Source organism: Callospermophilus lateralis, chromosome 10 (assembly GCF_048772815.1).
Source record: "Callospermophilus lateralis isolate mCalLat2 chromosome 10, mCalLat2.hap1, whole genome shotgun sequence".
NCBI lineage: Eukaryota > Metazoa > Chordata > Mammalia > Rodentia > Sciuridae > Callospermophilus > Callospermophilus lateralis.
In genome coordinates, this window is record NC_135314.1 from 46,039,572 (window position 1) to 46,057,636 (window position 18,065).

At 36.0% G+C, this 18,065-nt stretch overlaps 1 protein-coding gene across 4 annotated transcripts in view; it reads left to right on the forward strand.

Annotated features, from left to right (window-relative positions):
• The window catches only part of Tp63 (tumor protein p63), a 214,957-nt gene that overhangs the window by 135,881 nt on the left and 61,011 nt on the right, over window positions 1-18,065 (forward strand). For all 4 annotated transcript variants that reach the window (XM_076867161.2, XM_076867162.2, XM_076867163.2 and 1 more), the window contains exon 4: window positions 7,765-8,019. In XM_076867161.2, coding sequence (XP_076723276.1) covers window positions 7,765-8,019 — 255 coding nt within the window. The remainder of the gene's footprint in view (window positions 1-7,764; window positions 8,020-18,065) is intronic.

Sequence of the window (18,065 nt, forward strand, 5' to 3'; positions counted from 1 at the left end):
TTGTTTGTTTCTGGTGGTGGCTTGGAGGAGCTGGGTCTCTAACTCTGCAGATATACCCACTTTAACCCTGGTTAAAATTTTATACCCTATGTTTAATGGGCAGGAAAAAAAATTCTCTAGATAGAAAAGAGATGTGCTTTCCTTGAATGTAACTTTTAGATAAAAATTCCAGGCAGACGTTTGAGTGACTCCGGTTCACATGTAATCAGAAATGAGGCTGCTAAAGCGGGTAATTGAGCCGGATTTACTGGTTTCACATTCTGGCTCTTGTTACTACCTTGGGCAAATTACTTAATCTTGTGGTGCTTCAGTTTCCTCATCTGTAAAAATATATGTAAAACATGGGATGATAATGATACCTATCTCCTGAATATTAAATAAATAAATACAGTTGAAAATGCAGTGCATTTTAATATTATGAGGCACATAGTAAGGATAATGATAAATGTAGCAGTAGTAGCTAATAAAGCAAATATTCTTCTTATAGAAAAGCTTGAATGTAGGTACTAAATATGTGCCAGCTTTTTTTTTGTTTGTTTTTTACCCTTCATGTCCATCATGATTTTATTAGAATCGATATATTTTCAACTTCATATCACATTCACATTGTGTCAACTCACAATTTCTGAAATAGATTAGACAGATACACTAACAAAATTATTATTATTAGTTTTGGGACTATTTTAAACTCACTTTAAAAATGAGCAAAGCAGTGGGCTGGGGTTGTAGCTCAGTGGTAGAGTACTTGCCTAGCACATGTGAGGTACTAGGTTCGATCCTCAGCACCACATATACATAAATAAAATAAAGGTATCATGTCCATCCATCCACAACTAAAAATATTTTTTTAAAAAATGAGCAAAGTATTATTGCTGAGCTTCTAAAGCCATGGGAGATTTTTCCATATAGATGGCTGAGCTTTCACTGAAGATTTTGTTATTGTGTGCTTTCTTCTGACATTATCATGTGTGCAAAATAAAGCCAGTAAAACAATTGATGGATATGGATTAAAAAATGCCCTCAAAACACAAAATAGAGAAAATGCATTTTTGCTTCTGCTTCAAAAAATAACTTCTTGTTTGAGTAAACTGAAACACTAAACATTTTTCTCTAAAATCTGGATCAAGAATTATTGAATGTTGAAATGATAGACTTCTGCTTTCTGTTAAGACTGTACTAGATTGGCAAATAATAATGTGTGTCAGATTTGAGATTCCTCATGATTTTTATTTTGTTCATTTATTGTGGTTACTGAAAAGGAATACTTCTCAGATTTATTTTTCCTTAATTGAGCTCTAGATATTGTAATTTAGCTATATTTGGATCATGTTTTATCTTTAATACATTTCCTACTTCCTGTCTTTTCAAATGCTATGTGTAATAATTGTAGACACTTTTGTCCACCCAATTAGACAACTTTGTCTGGCTTGCCAGTTAAGACTTTAAGGGATCTCTCTCCTAAATTAAGGAATCTTGACCCTTTAGGAATCTTGACAGTTTATATAAGAACATAACACATTCTCATAACCCCTCTGCCTACTCTCTTTCGAGATATATGTGTACTTAAATGCTTTTTATTCTAACATTTTGTCCATTTATGAGGTGTGAGTCTATTGACTTTCCAAGCATTCACTATTTAGGATCATTTTACAAGACAAAAGCAGTGAAATACTTCATTTTTAACAAAATCTGGTTTTGAGAAAAATGTGATGGTAGATGCATTTCTAAGGTGGAAAGTTGGTGCTTTTGCTTGACATAATACAAATATCTTCTTGACCTCAAAGGGAATGCTTCAAGTTAATTGTGTTTAATTCTAGCATAAAACAAACCATCTTTCTTTGAGGTGGGGCAGGTGGTTGAAGACTTAAAAATGACAAATATTTCTCCCTTAGGCAATACTTGTTGAAAAATCACTATCCTGCTAATATTAGGGGAGGAAAATGTAGTACTGTCTGCTTAAGTATTACCGAATGAACACTTTGTAAAGCCAGGGTCCCAAAGAAAACTGTTTTCCCAGGAGGGACTACAGAATGTTCACAAAAGCTCCTCCATGATGCCTGAGGTGAAAGGTTATACCAGTGGAGGGAACTATATATGCATTCTAAAACAGGAGTTTTAGTTTTGTTCAGGGAATTATGTATAAAGAGAAAAAAATCAGTTGTGTTATGAACCTGTTTTCAAAGTGGTCTTATGGCGCTTTTTAAAAGTAGCCTTACAGAGATGAGCAAACAGCATGTTAGAACTGATATGTTATTTACATTGCATCATCAGATTCAGTCTCCTCAATTTTACATTGGTTTTACCTTTTAGGAAACTAAGGTCCAAAGTGTTCAACTGTAGTGCCCTGGGGGACTCAGCAGTGTTGGGTCTTGGACCCCATGTCATTCCAAGTCTAAGTTCAGAGTTCTCTTGCATTATCAGGATCCATAGAGAAATGTAGGATTGCTGAAACCGGTTCCATTCCCTGGCCTCATCTAACAGTCACTCCAGGATTATAAATACAGTTTCTTCCTAATGAAATTAGTAGTACAAGGTATTGTTTCCTGTATCAAGGATCTGTATGAATTGAGATAAATGATGATTATAAATCCCAATAGTAAACTCCCCTATATCTTTTCTGGTTCCTATTCCCATTTCAGTTAACCTCTTACCATTTGCTGTTGGCTTTGTTGCCATAAACTAGTTAGTGCAGATAGTAATATCTGGCCAAAAGGACTTATTATCTCTCTCTAATATTGATAAATTGGTGGAGAGATTTTCAGGAATACAAATTATACTTAAGTCCCTGTTTCTACTGTATTCTTCAATTGATTTGACTGGAATCCCTTTTTGGTGTTCAATCCTTTTATAAGAAAGTAATTAAGCCATCAACTTTAAGAATAAATCTAGTTATTTAATACTGAGCACTGTTTATAATAATATATACCAACACATTGTTGCACTTATGAGAAGAAATATCAGGCTTATAATATATTTGAATCTGAAATCATTACAAAGACATAGTGCAGGAAAAAAAAATAATAAAATGAGCTGGGTGCAGTGTAGCACACCCATAATCCCAGTGATTCCAGAGGCTGAGGCAGGAAGATAGCAAGTTTGAGAACAGCCTGGGCAACTTAAGGAAGACCCTGTCTCAAAGTAAAAAGTAAAGGGCTGGGATGTAGCTCACCAGTAAAAGTGCACCTGGGTTCAATTTCCATACTACAATAATAATGATGATGATGATGATGATAATGATGACAACAATAAATAAAATAAAATTAGAGGAACTGTATTTATAGGACATTTTAAAAGATCAAACAGAGAAAATCATGTCCTATCTATTGCTATTTTAATTTCCAGCATCTGAACTGAAATTTAGTGAACAGATCAGTCTGTAAAATATTGAGAATGTAAAAGGACTTATGAACAAAAAATAAAAACTACCAAAAATAATGAATAAAACCCTCTTCATTATATTACGGAACTGATGCTTATATTTGTTCTTTTTCATGGTGAAAACAAACAGCTTTAAGATTCAGGCCTGGGTGCACCCATGTTTCAGAACACTCTGAGAGTGCTCTGTGATGCCCTGGGATATGCTAAGTTCCTGCAACCAAAGGTGCTTCTGCCTTCCTATTAAAGTTGCCTGGTCTGTGATGAACTTGAATATATTCCAGTTCTAAACCTTTCTGATAGTAGACTTGTTGCCTAGACCTATACTATTTCAAAGTTCTTTCATAGGAAATAAGGTACCTTTTAAAATCAGAGAAAATAATTTTCTTTTTTTTTTCACTTTATTGGGATTACAGAATCCATTAGACAAATTGTATTCATTTTCTTCTCCCATACTTTGTGAAAGAAGATTGCCTCCTCTTTTGGATATGATGGGATAGATATCTAATATTGTCATGCATTCATATTTATATGCCAGTAGAGTGTGTTTAGGTTATTCTGAGATCAAAGTACCTTGTAGTTAGAAAGAGAGAATTTACTTCCTTTTTACTTCAAATGTTCTAATAAACTTTGTTAGATAAGAAACACATGGGACATATGGGGCCAAATAGTGTTATTCCAAGGGCAGTTTTTATGGCTGATGTGAAAAATGTTATGTTCTAATCCCTGATACTCTTACTTGTCTTTGTCAATGAGCATTGCCTTAATATCCCATAAACGCATTTTCCCCTCTGTGTTTATAAATTATTGGCAATTAAGAAGGGGCCCAGGCATTGCTACCTTCCCCCTACCAACTTTACTCTGGTGGAAAACGAGAAATAGATATTATTCACTGACCTGGGTGAGGGCTAGCTTCATATGCATGCAAACCATGGAGTTAGTCAAACAGGGACTCTCCCCTGAAGAGTGATGTGCTTTGCTTAAAGCCCTACTATCACTGTTTCAACATTCTTAATAATTGATGAACAAGAGATCCTGCATGCTCATTTAGCATTGTACACTTCAGGTTATTTTCTTGGTCCTATCACTTGTTCTTCTTTACTATGTTGCTGGGCCCTTGGCCTACAATCATACTCTGTCAACACATGCAATCTCTCTTTTAATCAAAGAAATAAGCAAATTAAAACCTTTTTACAAAACTAGATATTTAAATGATTAACTTCCAAAGAACTGTTTTCTATGGAGGGCTTTTGACTTACTGATTTTTAGTACATTGAGAAAAGTATCCAAGTAGATTTCCAGTCGCACAGTTCTTACTTGGAAGTTTTTGTTGTTTTTGTTAATTTTGAACTAAGTAGTGCTGGTTTTATGTTTAAAAAAAAGAATTGAGTATAATGCTCAGGTTCTGTCTTTAAAGTGTTAATTTGGAAACATTTCAATTGAAATGTGTTTTCTCACTTTTATTTTGGATAATACGTAATTTTTTTTGCAATATTGAGAAATGTAGCTTTATCATATGAATTGAAGCATTAGCATTAGGAAAAAGTTCCATTGTTTTTTAAGAATAATATGTTACTTGGAATTATAAAGAATTTTAAAACGTGGCATTTAAAAGTAGATCCATCAACCCCCATTCTCACTGGGCTTTGGATACAGTTTCTGCCTCTTTGGTGCCACCCAGTATGTTCAGTTTTCTTGCGGTTGCAGGGGTCTTCTTTGTGACTCTTTGGTAAATGGAATTTCCCTTTCTCTTAAGTCTTTGGAGAATGGGTTAGTGTTTACTCACTGTCTTTTAAAGCTGGGCCCCAAACTTTTCCCTTTATACATATTGGGGAAAAACATTCCAAGGGCCCCTGCTTCTTTGTTCTCATCCAAGCCCACAATTAGCTGTAGTTCCTTCCTGTAGCAAGGAGGCGGAGGAAGGGGTGGTCCAACAGTCATTTACTGCCTGTGAGAAAGTGCTCAGCCAGTTTCTTTGTCCTTTTTGTCAGGGACGGCTGCCTCCCTAATTGTACTGCTGTAGGGAAGCACGTGCCTTTGGGTGCATTATCTGATTCCTACAGGAGGTTAGGGAGTGCTTTGTATACTGACCCTTAACTTGAACACAAATAATATTTTTTCAACCCCCTTTCCAGGCGGTTGCCTCAGGCTTGGATACCTAAGAGCTTTAGTTCAGCCAGGGGCGTGGACACATCTGTACCAGCCTGGGCCTCAGGTTTTATTTTCCTTCTGTAGTTGCTTTACCTGTAATTCTGCCACACCTGTCAGGAGGGGAAGCCCAAGATGGAGGATAGGAGAGGGGCAGGAGCTATAGAAGTCAGAGGGGAGAGAAGGCGAGACCAACAGCTGCTCTTGTCAGCAAGGGGATAAGTGTAAAGAGATTAATAGTTATTTGCAGAGCAAATGGGGAGGTGGCATTCAGCAGTGGAATGCGAATGCATGAATGTCATGGAATGGGCATGCAACTATTAACATTTAGACAGATGCTCTCTGGACTGAATGGAATGGCTGAGTTCGTTTCTCCTCCTCATGTAAAAAGAATTAAAGTTGAATAGAATAATTTTATTATACTTAAAGTTTAAAATTTAAAAAGAATTCCAAGCCCCCATTTCTTAGTGAGTTTGTTCTTCATGGTTTTCCTCAGCTTGAAGAGGTATTCCAATGGAAGAGCCCGCTTTCTTGCTTCTTTAACAAAATGCGTAATGATAGGGCTGCCTTCTTCTTGCTTTTGATCTCTCCCTATTTCAATAACCTGAAGAAAATATGAGACTCCCATGTGTCAAAGGGCTTTACAAAGGGAAAACTGTTGCTTCTTCTGGAAATGTGCTCAATTAAACTAGGCTTAGGACCCTGACTCAGCTGATCAGGCCCTGGATGTGATGGCCTGGTGTGACAGAGCCCTGGACTCAAAGCAGGTTTAGTCTCTACATTTCTACTCTACTTATTAGCTGATGCTTCTTACCTCCCCTCTCTGGTAGTCATATAATAAAGTTGTTCTGTAGGTGAAATGGGAAGAAATTAATCTGTTCTTTTCACAAACATCTTACTGAGTCCTTGAGGCTGTGCTCAGGCCCATTCACATGGAAGACATGAAAGAAGCTGGCAGATGGAGTGACATGAGCTGATGCACTTCTGAACCATATTAAGCAGAGGATTTTATTCATGATTAAATTGTGATTCCCTTGTACATGTTCTACTCTAGTAAAATACAAAGAGCTGCAAAGAAAAAAAATATTTTTTATTTTAAAATTTAGACCAGGTTTAGATGATACAGTAGCACTTTACTTTAAAACATGTAGTTGAAGTTGGGCACAGTGGTCCAGGCCTTTAGTCCCAGCTACTGCATAAGCTGAGGCAGGAGGAGCACCTTAGCCCTGTAGTTCCACACCAGTCTGGGCAACGTGGCTGGAAACTCATCTCTAAATAAATTAACTAATTAAAAATATTTACATAAGATTTTCCTTTACCTGCTAGCTACCCATTCCCGTCCAGTCTTTGTGACACTAGTTTCTGGGATGGGATTGAGGGAACATTATTGGTGCTCTGGGATAGAATTTGGAAGTATAAGAGCAAGAAAAAACTTGAAGATTATTTCATTTTGTCACATATGGATACACATACACATGCATATATATATCTTACTTGCCCAGTATGATGGTCTTCCTCACCCACTGGGGTTTCTCCCAATTCCAAATTGAGATGTTTTCTGTTCTTTTTATCACCTTCCCCGTGTGTGTGTGTATGTGTGTGTGTGTGTACATACATGAATGTCATGGAATGGGCGTGCAGCTATTAACATTTAGACAGATGCTCTCTGGATTGAATGGAATAGCTGAGTCTGCTTCTGCTCCTCATGTAAAAATAATTAAAGTTGAATAGAATAATTTTATATAATACAATATATTATTATATTAATCATATAATAATACATGCATGTATATAGTTCTACATATATATATAAAACAATATGATGCTTAAATCCCTTAAGTGTATCAAGTGGTCTTTCTCATCCTGAATACTATATGCCCCCTCTCTAGTCACAGCTGTGGTATAGTACTTCTTTGCTTTGAAGTATCCGTAAGCATCTTCTGAGCACAGTGCACTTTTTGCCTAGTCTGTGAATAAGCATGTATTCTACTTGCAACACTCTTGAGGATACCCAAAGGCACCATAAGAAACCTGTGAACTGTGAAGATCATTACAAACATAGGCCTCCAACTCCTCTTGACATTTCTGTGTATCACAGATTGCCTGTTTTTCTTTTCATGTGAAATCTTTGGGGCCTGAAGGGGACTTCTTTAGAAATATGCACCAAATGACGCCTGTTTTGGAGTATACTGATCTTGGCTTATAGATGGCTGATGTCAGGGTTTCTGGGTGTTCTTGCAGCCACAGTACACGAACCTGGGGCTCCTAAACAGCATGGACCAGCAGATTCAGAACGGCTCCTCGTCCACCAGCCCCTACAACACAGACCATGCGCAGAACAGCGTGACAGCACCCTCGCCCTATGCGCAGCCCAGCTCCACCTTCGATGCCCTGTCACCGTCGCCGGCCATCCCCTCCAACACTGACTACCCGGGCCCGCACAGCTTCGATGTGTCCTTCCAACAGTCGAGCACTGCCAAGTCTGCCACCTGGACGGTAAGATGCCCGGCATACGTTGCCATCTCGCCTTGCCCTGTACCAGGATCTTCCTCATCCACTGGGGTTTCTCCCAATTCCAAATTGAGACATTTCCTGTTCGATTTACTAACTTGCCCCAAACCTATCTCTACAGCTGCACACAGCACCCTGAGTTAGTTCAAATGAATACTGATTTAAAATGTTGAAAGAAAACCTTTCTTTATATAACTTTTCTAAGAATACATATTCTTTCAAAAATTAAAAATGATTTATTCTATTTTACAGTTTATAATGCATTCTAACACAATAATGGCTCAAATACAAGGGAGAAACTTACAAAGCTGGTTTTAACAGGCTGATCAAAGAACGCTCCAGACCAAAATGGCATGCATGTTTATAAAAAAAGAAATTTAACATTTACATGGATTATACAAATCTTCCAAATATATCATCTTATTGAAAAATAACTTTAGAATTATTTTCACAATTCTTTTGCTCTGTGGAAAAATATGATTCTTTGAAAATTTTTTTCATTTTTACCCTTTATATAGTATCTTGTTCACTATAGACTTGATTCCAGTGGTACAGAGTTTATTAAATTATCTACACTCATAATGTTGACGACATTCCAGCACAATTTCACATCTGTTCCCTCATTTTGATCTCACATCTTTGTGAAGTAGGTAGGACAATTTTATAACTCCTGTTGTGCTAGTGAGGAAAGCTGAAGAACAAGGAGATTAAGTTGGATAAAAATCCTGAAATTTACAGAGGCTTTTGTGTAGCTGGGTGGATTTCTGATGTCCGCCCTCCCCATTGTATCCTTTCCTTTTCCACTATTTCACATCAGGGTATCTGTCACAAAATTGTCCTAAAACTTATTTTATTTTACTGTGTTCCTTTCATGGTGTGCAAAGTGGTTCTGTCACAGCTCATATTTCAACCATGAAGTCTAAGTAGCAGCTTAAAGCTCTGTCTTTGCTCCACATGTTGCTAATCAATTGTGTGATAATCTTTAGTCTCTTTTGTATTTATAATCCTGGAGATGGATACTGCAGGTGAGTAACTTAAGAGTTACAGGCCTCACATAGATGGTTGATTGATCTAAGTAAGATTCTGAGACCAGGATGACCATTTTGTAAAGGGGACACATGTGGCTTAAGATGGTGATCACTAGTTGGACATTTATAATTACAGCTCTTCAAAGCTAACCGCTACTTGCTTGCTTTATTGAGTCAGGACTCCACTGTATTATGAATGGATTTGTGTGAGGGGATGATGGGCATATTGAGGTCACTAAAAGAACAACTTCTTCCCTTCTAAAATCATGTAAGACCATGGGGATGAAGCTTGCTACAAGTACATCAGATCAATCCCATCTCCTCACAAAGAAATCTTAAGGTCTTTCTGCAGTTAGCACATTCCCCAGCCATCTTCATTTAAAGCTCTTCTCTGAGAGAGTGTATTGTCTCACGAAAAGCATTGGGGATCTCCACCTAAATAATATAATAGAAAGAAAATAAAGAATTTTTGTGTAATGCATTGGTGCAGTTTCCTTCCAAATAACAGCAGTAATGTCAATACCATGAAAAAAAGCATAGGCACTTGGGTGTTGACAAAAGAGTTAAGATTAAGAGCTGGAAAACATGAATTCTAGTCTTGATCTTCTGTGTGACCTTAATTAATCACTTCATCTTTCTGGCATTCAGCGTGTGCATCAGATTAGGATGAAAACAGTGAATGTACTATGTTTTCTGATAGTCTTAATAATCAGCACAGAAAGTTCTTAGAAGGAATTTGATTATAATCAAGTATTTTGTCTGCCATTCATGAGCAACGTTTGCTAAGTAATTTGCATCTTTTGGATTTCTGTTTGTCTACTGCCTACTTTGTAGATTTTAGAGAAGATGCTTCATACTAGTACATTGCATGGTGTTTACATTTTAATTAAGTTTCTTTCTTGCTTACAAGTAGGCTTATTTTAGGCTTAGTTGCATTTCTTCTAAATCTAGGACACTTGAACCCTTGTCTGAGTAGCTGCACCTAAGAAGATATTCTTTTCTTAGTCATGGATACCTGTATATACCGTAGCATCATGTAGTACTTTGGGCCAGTTTATATATCCTTACATATATACAAAGTCTTCAAATTTTTGAAAAAATTTTCTCATATATTTATCTCAGCTGAGCCTTATGACTAAGTCTCTTATCCCCAGTTTTATAAATGAGGAATTCAAGGAGTAAAACTTGCAAGACTAATCACCAGCCAAGGAGGAAGATGAATGTAAGGCCTACCTCTTTAGTTCAGGTTTCTCCTCCATCCTCCCTGGACTCTCTTTTTGGTTGATGGAAGGGTGGGGACACAATGGAGCAGACAGGCCCTGTGTAGTGTGGTGCTGTCCTCTTATATCCTTAAGCCCAACTGCTGGAGGATATGTTTTTGGTGCTATATTGCACATCTATTTTTTTAGCCATCTTTACTTTTAAAGCAGCTTTTTAAAATAAAATGATACATTTTAGAATTGCTCACATACTGTTATTTGGGTGACGCCATGCTTACTGTATAGTCTTCTGATAATTATTCAATAAGAATCTTTCTTCTACCCTTTATGACTTGTTATCCAGTCCTGTTGAATTTGCCTTTTGAATTTTCTGGTTTTTCTCTCAGAATTGCTGTCAAAATATAACTAACATATTTAAAGCATATATGCATTTTTCCTTTGCTTTTTTTGAATTAAAATCATAAATGGGATTATAGTTCCAGTTCAATAAAAATATGATATTTATTTTAAACTTCCTTCAATGAAATAAAGTAAAATCATAACATTATTCCATAGTCTCTATTTTATATACACATATACTTACAAAGTAGCACTCAATTTAAGATTTCATTTCAGATTTTATTTTTCCACAATTTATCACTAGTCATAGAGGCCTATCACTTAATACCGTGTGCACTGCTTATCTTGTATTTTAGTTGGAAATCATCAGCCTTAGGACAGTTGGAAAAAATGATGGTTTGGAGATGGCAAGAAACACAAGTGTAGACAGACTTCAACTTTCAAATTTTCTAGTAGTGTATGGACTTTCCCTTCAAATTCAATCTCTCTAAACCTTACTTTTCTCACCTACAAATGGGTGTGTTAATATTTTCTTTTTCATGACAATTTCACAACCAGTAAATTTGCATCTCAGTGCCTGGCTAGTCACAGGCATACAGGAATTCATTGAGTCTGAATTTGAATCCTGTTATTTCATGAGTTCATTATAGTTTCCTTGAGGGGGTCCGTTGCACCACAGGTGATAATCTGAGAGAATGTGAAGTAAAATGTCCACTACCTTATTTTTTCTTAAATGTTTTTGGTCCATTAACATGCATACTCCAGCCCCAAGGAGCTGTGATACCATCCACTATACATATACATGGCCAGGTGATACGGGGTGATAACCGGCTCTCCTGAATACAGGGCTGAAGCTGGCTGCACTGCCTTCTGAGCCAGCCCAAGACGGGCCTCCTTGACAGCACTAGGAAGGGCCCTTCCCAGATTTAAAGACCAGTTAACTTCAGGCATCTATTCCTTGCTCTTAATTTTGCTTTATTTGTGAGGATATCTTTCGTATTATTCTGTATTAAATAAGGAATAATAGTCGGCTTCACTTAAGAGTATGCATATTAATCTACAGTGACAAACTTGTAGAATAACCTAAACACCATGGCAGGACTAATCCAATAAACTGTAGCCTATCCATATATCAATATGCTGTGAGGCCACTAAACAGAAGCCTACTGATTTGAAATGCTTTTGGAGGAACTGGAAGGTCTTTTCCATGGCACCTAATTGAGAACTGAGAGCAGTGGAGAAGAACCCCACTCCTGTGGCAGAGTGCTTTGTCTTGGACTCCAGTGGCAAAGCTTTGTGTCAGTCTGTCTGTCTTGATTCCTAGCCTCACACACCTTTAATAGTTTGAGAATTATTTTTGCACAGCCCATGGCTCACAGTACTCTTTGTACATACTGTGGAAACCCTCAGGTAAGTATTTTATTATTGCTGTTTTTTTTTTTCTTTTCTTTTCTTTTTTTTACCTTTTATTGTGCTCAGACTGAAGTAATGAGCCTGCATTTAGGGTGAAAGATCACTTTTTCCTCTTCTGTCTTTATCTTGTCATGGAGTTCAAGTTCTTTAAGGTAGATCCTCTGACCTAGGGTCGAGCACCATGCAGATATAGGGTAGACCCTTTAATGAAGATTTAAAAACGTTTCCTTGTCTCTTCATGGTTAAAGGAAACAATTGTAGTTTCAAAGAGGAGCCTTCAATTCTGACCCTGACTCTTAATTGTCCATGAATTTGGTCCCTTCTGCCTCTACCCATGATTTATAGAGAGCCTTCTCCCTTTGCACTTCCTAATGATGCCAGACTCCTGACAAGTTCAGAGCATTGAAGAATCTGCTTTGAGCAAGTGGAGAGATTAGGGAGGTGTCCTTTGAAAGGGGAACAGCCAGTTCCAGGGAGAGTTCCATTGATCCCAGCATATTGTTGCATTCTTGCAAACTTGCTCCCGTTGGCTCTGCAGACAGGCAACTGAGATGTGTGGCCCACCCTCCCTGTCATCAGGTTACCTGTAATGTAAGACTTTAAGAAAAAGGCTGCCAGCTTGGCCGAAATCTAATGCAAGCCAGCGCATTGCATGGTCCTCTGGAATGTAGACTCTTAAGCATAGCCCATCAAAGGACGTGATGTCCATACAAACTTTTCAATGGTAAATATGATTTATCAGCTTCCTTTCACAAAGGAAGCACTTCTGGCCTGGGGATGTAGCTCAGTGGTAAAAAGCAGGCTTAGCATGTATGAGGCCCTGAGTTCAATTCTTAGCACCACCAAAAAAATAAATAAAATTTTTAAAAAAGAAAGAAAGAAAAAGAAAACAGGAGCAATACTCCCCTCAAAAAATCTGAGCCTTAATTGGGGCTTGATCTAACATAGTTGAGTGGCTCTTAGATTGTATTGGTGAAGGAGAGGAGAGAAATCAGTAGCTTGTGTCAGTGATACATTTGTTCATAATGAGGCTTTTTTTCACTCTTTGCTCTAGCTGTTTTGTAAAGCACCTGAGATATGTATAGAGATGCATTTTTGTAATCCTCTCATGATGATGAAAATGGTGACATTGAACATGTTGAGCCAGTATCCACGCTGTTCCTCACTCTAATTCACAGAATACTGAGGAAGAATGTCTATGTGGTGATTCTTGGTGATGGTTCACGTCACTTATTTCTAGAGTTTGGATTTATAAATGTTGATGGTAAGGCCTGCTACCGCTGTTCTGGTCCAGAACAAGATACCTATCTGCACACTTGCCTGAATTCACTTAGATCAATTAGAGAAGTCAGTTTCATTTAATGTTTATCTCCCTCCCACGCTGTTCTAAGTGATTTGTTGACTACACCATGGGATTTCTTTTTAAAAGAAAATTTTTATATTGAGTTCCTATATATGAATATTATGAGGACTGACTACTTATTCAACAAATAAATTTTAAAAATTAAATAAAGCTTCTATTAGTTTTTTTGTTTACTACAAAAGTTCTTTTTGGTTTTTCTCTTACCTTTTCATTGTTCTTTTTTCTCAAGTTCTCTATCCCTTCTTTCCTGTCTCCTGTTCCTTCCCACCTTCTCCTCTTTTCCTCATTTACATTATTAGTAGTGGCCAATTTGGTATTTGTAGGTATCAGCAACTGCTTGGTATCTTGTTTTTCTACTTTCCTGGAATGGTGGAATAATATGGAGAAGATTATCATATGAATTAATCATCATAGACATTTTCCTCAAGATCAGGATTCAGATCATCAGGCCCTTTGCATTCAACAGATCATTTTGACTAATGATAGGCTGCCTCAGAGGTAGAAAGCTCAGATGCCATTGGGGAAACAGGATAGCAAAAATGAGCCAAATGGTGAATTCAGGGACTGTGGCAGGAGGAACTTGCATACCCTGCTTATAGAGTCATCTGCTTGACAGTTCCAGACTATTATGTGGGGGAAAGTTGGCCTAGCTTTAAAGACTGATTTTTAAAGAGCAGCTAGAAACTCAGGTTTTTATGTGATTCCCCCAGATCTTTAAATAACAGTTAAGAACGTTTTTTTAAGCTTTAATACCCTCCAGGACTAACAAAACAGTAGGCAAGCTTAATGCCACCCTGTGCAATGTGTTAACAGCAACTAAGGATGGTTGAAGTTCAAACAAAATAACTGTAAGCTAAAGCCAGCATCCTAGGAAGGCTTACTAGTAGTTGTATTTCATTCAGAAATAATAATTTCATACTCCTTTCAAAAGAAATGTGAACTATCCTCTTGCAGCATTTAGCTAAGCAATGAATTATCAGAATATATTTTTTCTCAGTTTATTTTTAGAGTAAATGTCCTCCCTAATTTCCCATTACTAAAATTTTATTTTGTAAAAAAAAGGTCTGATATGCAGTATTGAATACTTGACATAGATTATTTTGTTTGTTTTTGTTCTTATCATTAGAGAATTTACGGAAACTCCATAATTTAACCATCTTGACCAAAGCTATAATCAGAAAAGGTCACTGAGATTTAAAAGTGCTTTAAATCAATTTTCTCAGCTTACTAACTGTTTATTTTTAATTGGCACAATGTGCTATAACAAAAATCACCTGAAAATTAATGTATAAACAGAATAATGTCATAAGAGGTTTTTTTAATGACTCAGGAAAAATATGATGTATCATTAAGGTCAACAGATATCCCTTAAAATGAATGTGTACTTAAAATCATTTATGAGAGTTATGAGCCATTTATTATGGGATTGTTGCTCCTGGTGCATTCTCATATATGAGCTTTGCACCTTCTCCTGTTTTCACCCCCGCCCTCAATTTAGCCATTTCCACAGTGTGGCCAAGTCTGCAAGAGTTCCCACATCTTCTGGTGAAGGGCAGGTGTTCAATTCTCATGAAGGCATTTAGCATTCGGTTGTCAGTTAATGAGCAAAAGCAATTCCATATAAAGTGAAACCTTGAATTTTATATCAGCAGCAATTAATATATTTACTTGGATCACTGTGACTGAGAGGAGACCTGAAATAGCTTTTCTGCCCAACACCTTCCAATCCTTCTAGATTAAAGGGTTTGCTGTAGAATAGAAAGGTACTTTGAAGCCCTGCCGATGTGTTGTTGATATGGAAAGTTTTTCAGAATAAGGGGTCCTGTAATTAGGCAGACAGAGGTCTAAAATCTTAGCAGATGTCTCTCCTGTGCTGTTTAATAATGATCTTGACATCAGTATCAGGCTCCTCTTGGCTGAAATTTAAAACAGCATTTGATAGTAGATATAGACTCTAGATTTAATTTATTCTGAGGTAAATTAGGGAAAGAATCTTACTTTACAAACAGAATTTGCCTTCTTATTATTTGTTTGACCTAATAATGAAGATTTACGTGAAAAAGACTTTTTAACTTACCACCTTGTTATTATACTTGAAAGGTCTGAACATAGACAACATAAATTCTATGTGCTTTATGCAGAATAAATACTGAAATATCAAGTTCATCAATCAAATAGGAGCTCCTTCCTGGGTTACTTTCTAAATTTTTATTTTTGCATTTCTTTGTATGCTGTTTGACCAGAATCATCTGCAAAAATATAAATCTTGTTTTCCTGTGAAACTTGTGAAAAATATAATGACTAGGTTGAGAGGACTATTTCAAAAGAATTTTATTTAAATGGCTTCCAAAGTTCAGTAAAAAGGAAGAACAATGATTATTTAATTGTTCTTATTTGAAGTTGAGGAGGCATCTGACAGACTACTGAAGATTATGACTCAGTAAGTAGAACACAGCATTCAGAAAGACCAATTATGGGTATTGATCAACAATGTGAACTAGGGCATGTGGTCTTGTCTCTGCATTTATTAAGTGGATGTTATAATACTTATTTTGCATGATGTCTGGAGGCTTAAGTAAAGTTTATAAAGTGCTTTAGGAGCCTGAGAGATGAAGATCTAAGAATCTAATGTGTTATTCACTCACCTGGATGTTTGTTACTAAGACTTACCATCTCAAATACTATATCATATCTATATTTATAGTTCAGCCAGTTTTCTGAGGTTTTCCATTTTATACAAAAAATTGACATGAAACAATATAGATGTAAAGTTCCTAGACATAAATATAGGATTAAAAAATATTTTGGGGGGCTGGGGATGTGGCTCAAGCGGTAGCGTGCTCGCCTGGCATGCGTGTGGCCCGGGTTCGATCCTCAGCACCACATACAAACAAAGATGTTGTGTCCGCCGATAACTAAAAAATAAATAATAAAATTCTCTCTCTCTCTCTCTCTCTCTCTCTCTCTCTCTCTCTCTCTCTCTCTCTGTCTCTCTCTCTCTCTCTGTCTCTCTCTCTCTCTAAAAAAATTTTTTTTTCTAATGTAAAAACATTACTTCTTTAAACATGAATAATTATATATTATTACCTGTTAATCAGTTATTTTTTTATTTCCTCAGTGTTTTCTTGGCAACATTTTAGCAGAAAAAAAAAATAAAATAAAATGTGATTACTGTTACTGGATCATGAGAAGAAAAAATTAGGGCTGGGATTGTGGCTCTGCGGTAGAGTGCTTGCCTAGTGCGCGGGACCCAGGTTCGATTCTCAGCACTACATAAAAAATAAAGGCATTGTGTTGTGTCCATCTACAAAAAAAAAAAAAAAAAAAAAAAAAAAAAAAATTCTCTCTCTCTCTTTAAAAAAAAAGTAAAAAATTACTTTTTTTGAATACAAAAATAAATACCCTTAATTTACATATATATATTCACACACACATATGTAGATATATATGTATATATAAATATTCTTACTTTCTAGTAACAATGTAATTAATTAATACTGGTTATAAATTGATAATTTGGGCCATAAAGATACTTCTTACTTCTACCTTCCACCCTTCTTACTTTTTCCTTCTACCTTATTCACTAATTTAGGATTTTTATGTTTCTGAATATAGAGCTGTGGAGATAATATAAAGGACCTCTACTCTTTTTTGTTTTGTCTTTCTTCTCTGTATTCTTGGGAGAGAGAATCACACTTTATCATTAGAACAATGTAATTATGGATTACACTTTTGACCAAAGAATTGTCATCAAGCAAGTCATAGATATGATTAACTGTATGTGGTAAATGCAAGGCTAGGGCTACTGAAAGCCCCTGTAGTCACCTAAAACAGCAAAATGATTCTCATAGTCCTATAAACTTTGCTTAATATCTTGTATTCCTTGACATATGTGTAGTTTATTTATAACACAACTATAATGGTTATTTTTATAAAATTGACTTAGGTAAAATGAATTACTGTTATCTATTATAAATATTTTAATTGACATTTTGACATGCCAGAATTTTGGTGCATTTAATATGGAATAATTTTAGAAGTGTACATTTCTCCAGATTTTTTATAGGAACATTAGAGTGAATACTTATATAATGTATTCCTATTGCCAGAAATGATACTAAAAAAATTTCCATAGTATACACTATTCTTTATTCTAAGAAGTTGAATTATTTTTTATGATATTACCAAGGATTTAGCTTTTAAGAAAAAATGTATTTAAATGATTTCAAAAATATACTTTGTATATTTATTATTCTTGTCAGCCCATTACCCAACATAGAGTGGTCTTGAGAAGGCAACAGATTTGACAAGGGCTTAGAGTGTGTGTTAGTGGGGAGATTTCTAGTCCTTTTCCATGGTGATAGAGGAGATATATAAGATATATATATATCCCAGAGCTGTTTTACCCACTATTATTAAAATTCATCTATACTTATTATTTTAACCTTTCTATACAAAATCATGGAATTAACAGATAGTACCTTTTGGAAATGATTTATAGTTTATCATTTGATAAAGTAGATTGATCAATAGGTTTTAAAAAAGTATTTTTCTTAAGAAGAATTTGTAATAACTTTTTCTATACTTTCCCAGTTAGAATTGATGGTTAGAAAATGTGTCCCCATTGTGATGATTAATGGTATCTTTTTTAACTAATCCACATCAGAA